At 45.9% G+C, this 1,113-nt stretch overlaps 1 protein-coding gene across 1 annotated transcript in view; it reads right to left on the bottom strand.

The window, feature by feature from the left end:
- LOC121350399 (glycogen [starch] synthase, muscle-like) overlaps positions 1-1,107 on the bottom strand; it is a 5,133-nt gene extending 4,026 nt beyond the window's left edge. The window contains exon 1 of the mRNA XM_041461689.1: positions 967-1,107. Within this exon, the coding sequence (XP_041317623.1) occupies positions 967-1,084 (118 nt within the window). The 5' untranslated portion in view covers positions 1,085-1,107. The remainder of the gene's footprint in view (positions 1-966) is intronic.
- Between the last annotated feature and the right edge of the window lie 6 nt (positions 1,108-1,113).

The following is a 1,113-nucleotide window of genomic DNA, read 5'->3' as shown; positions in this document are numbered from 1 at the left end:
TGGGGGGTCCCAGGGGGGGATTTGGGGGGTCCTGGGGTTTTTTAGGATATTTTTGGGGGGTTATTAGGGTATTTTTTGTAGTTTTTGGGACATTTTTTGTGCTTTTTGGGACATTTTTTTGGGGGGTGTTTCATTTTGAGGAGATTCCCAGGAGGCTTTAATTCATTTTTTGGGGTTCTTACAGCATTTTGGGGGTTTTTAGGGCATTTTTTGGGATTTTTAGGGCATTTTTTGGTTATTTTTTTTTGGATTTTGGGGTATTTTTGGGGGCGTTTTAATTTGGGGGGATTTTTTGGGGGGCGTTCCATTTTGAGGAGATTCCCAGGGGGTTCTCAGGGTATTTTTAGAGGGAATTTAATTAATTTGGGGAGGGGTCTCACCTTTGTTGGCCACCTCGAAGACCCTGGTGGTTTTGGGGATATTTTGTGGGGGTGCTTTTGTGCTTTTTGGGACATTTTTGGGATATTTTCGGGGGGTGTTTCAATTTGAGGAGACTCCCAGGGCCTTTTAATTCATTTTTTAGGGTTTTTAGGGCATTTTTGGGGTTTTTTTTGGGGTATTTTGGGGGGGTCTAGGGCATTTTTTGGTTATTCTTTTAGGATTTTGGGTATTTTTGGGGGCGTTTTATTTCGGGGGGATTTTTTGGGGGGTGTTTCATTTTGAGGAGATTCCCAGGGGGTTTTAATTCATTTTTTGGGGATTTTAGGGCATTTTTTGGGGGGTTAGGGTATTTTTTTTTTGTTTTAGGGCATCTTTTGGGGTTTTAGGGCATTATTTTTTTGGGTTTTGGGTATTTTTTGGGGGGTTTTGGGATAATTTTTTTGGTTTTTAGGCCACTTTTGTGGCTTTTAGGCCATTTTTTTTTACTTTTAGGGCGTTTTTTTGGGCGTTTTTTGGGGTGTTTATCTCGGGGGGGAATCCTGGGGTATTTTTCGGGGGGGTGTTTAATTTGGGGAGGGGTCTCACCTTTGTTGGCCACCTCCCAGGCCACCTCGAAGAGCACGACGTTGTCGGGGGCGCCGGGACCCCCCCAGTCCTCCAGGCCCGGCAGGGAGCTGACGGACACAGAGCGGGCCAGCGGCATCTGGGGACCCCCGAATTGGGGAGGGGGCG

The sequence above is a fragment of the Pyrgilauda ruficollis genome, unplaced genomic scaffold (genome assembly GCF_017590135.1).
Source record: "Pyrgilauda ruficollis isolate IOZ18807 unplaced genomic scaffold, ASM1759013v1 scaffold1505, whole genome shotgun sequence".
Classification (NCBI taxonomy): domain Eukaryota; kingdom Metazoa; phylum Chordata; class Aves; order Passeriformes; family Passeridae; genus Pyrgilauda; species Pyrgilauda ruficollis.
The sequence above is the reverse complement of the archived record's forward strand: the minus strand, read 5'-3'. Positions and strand labels throughout refer to the sequence as shown.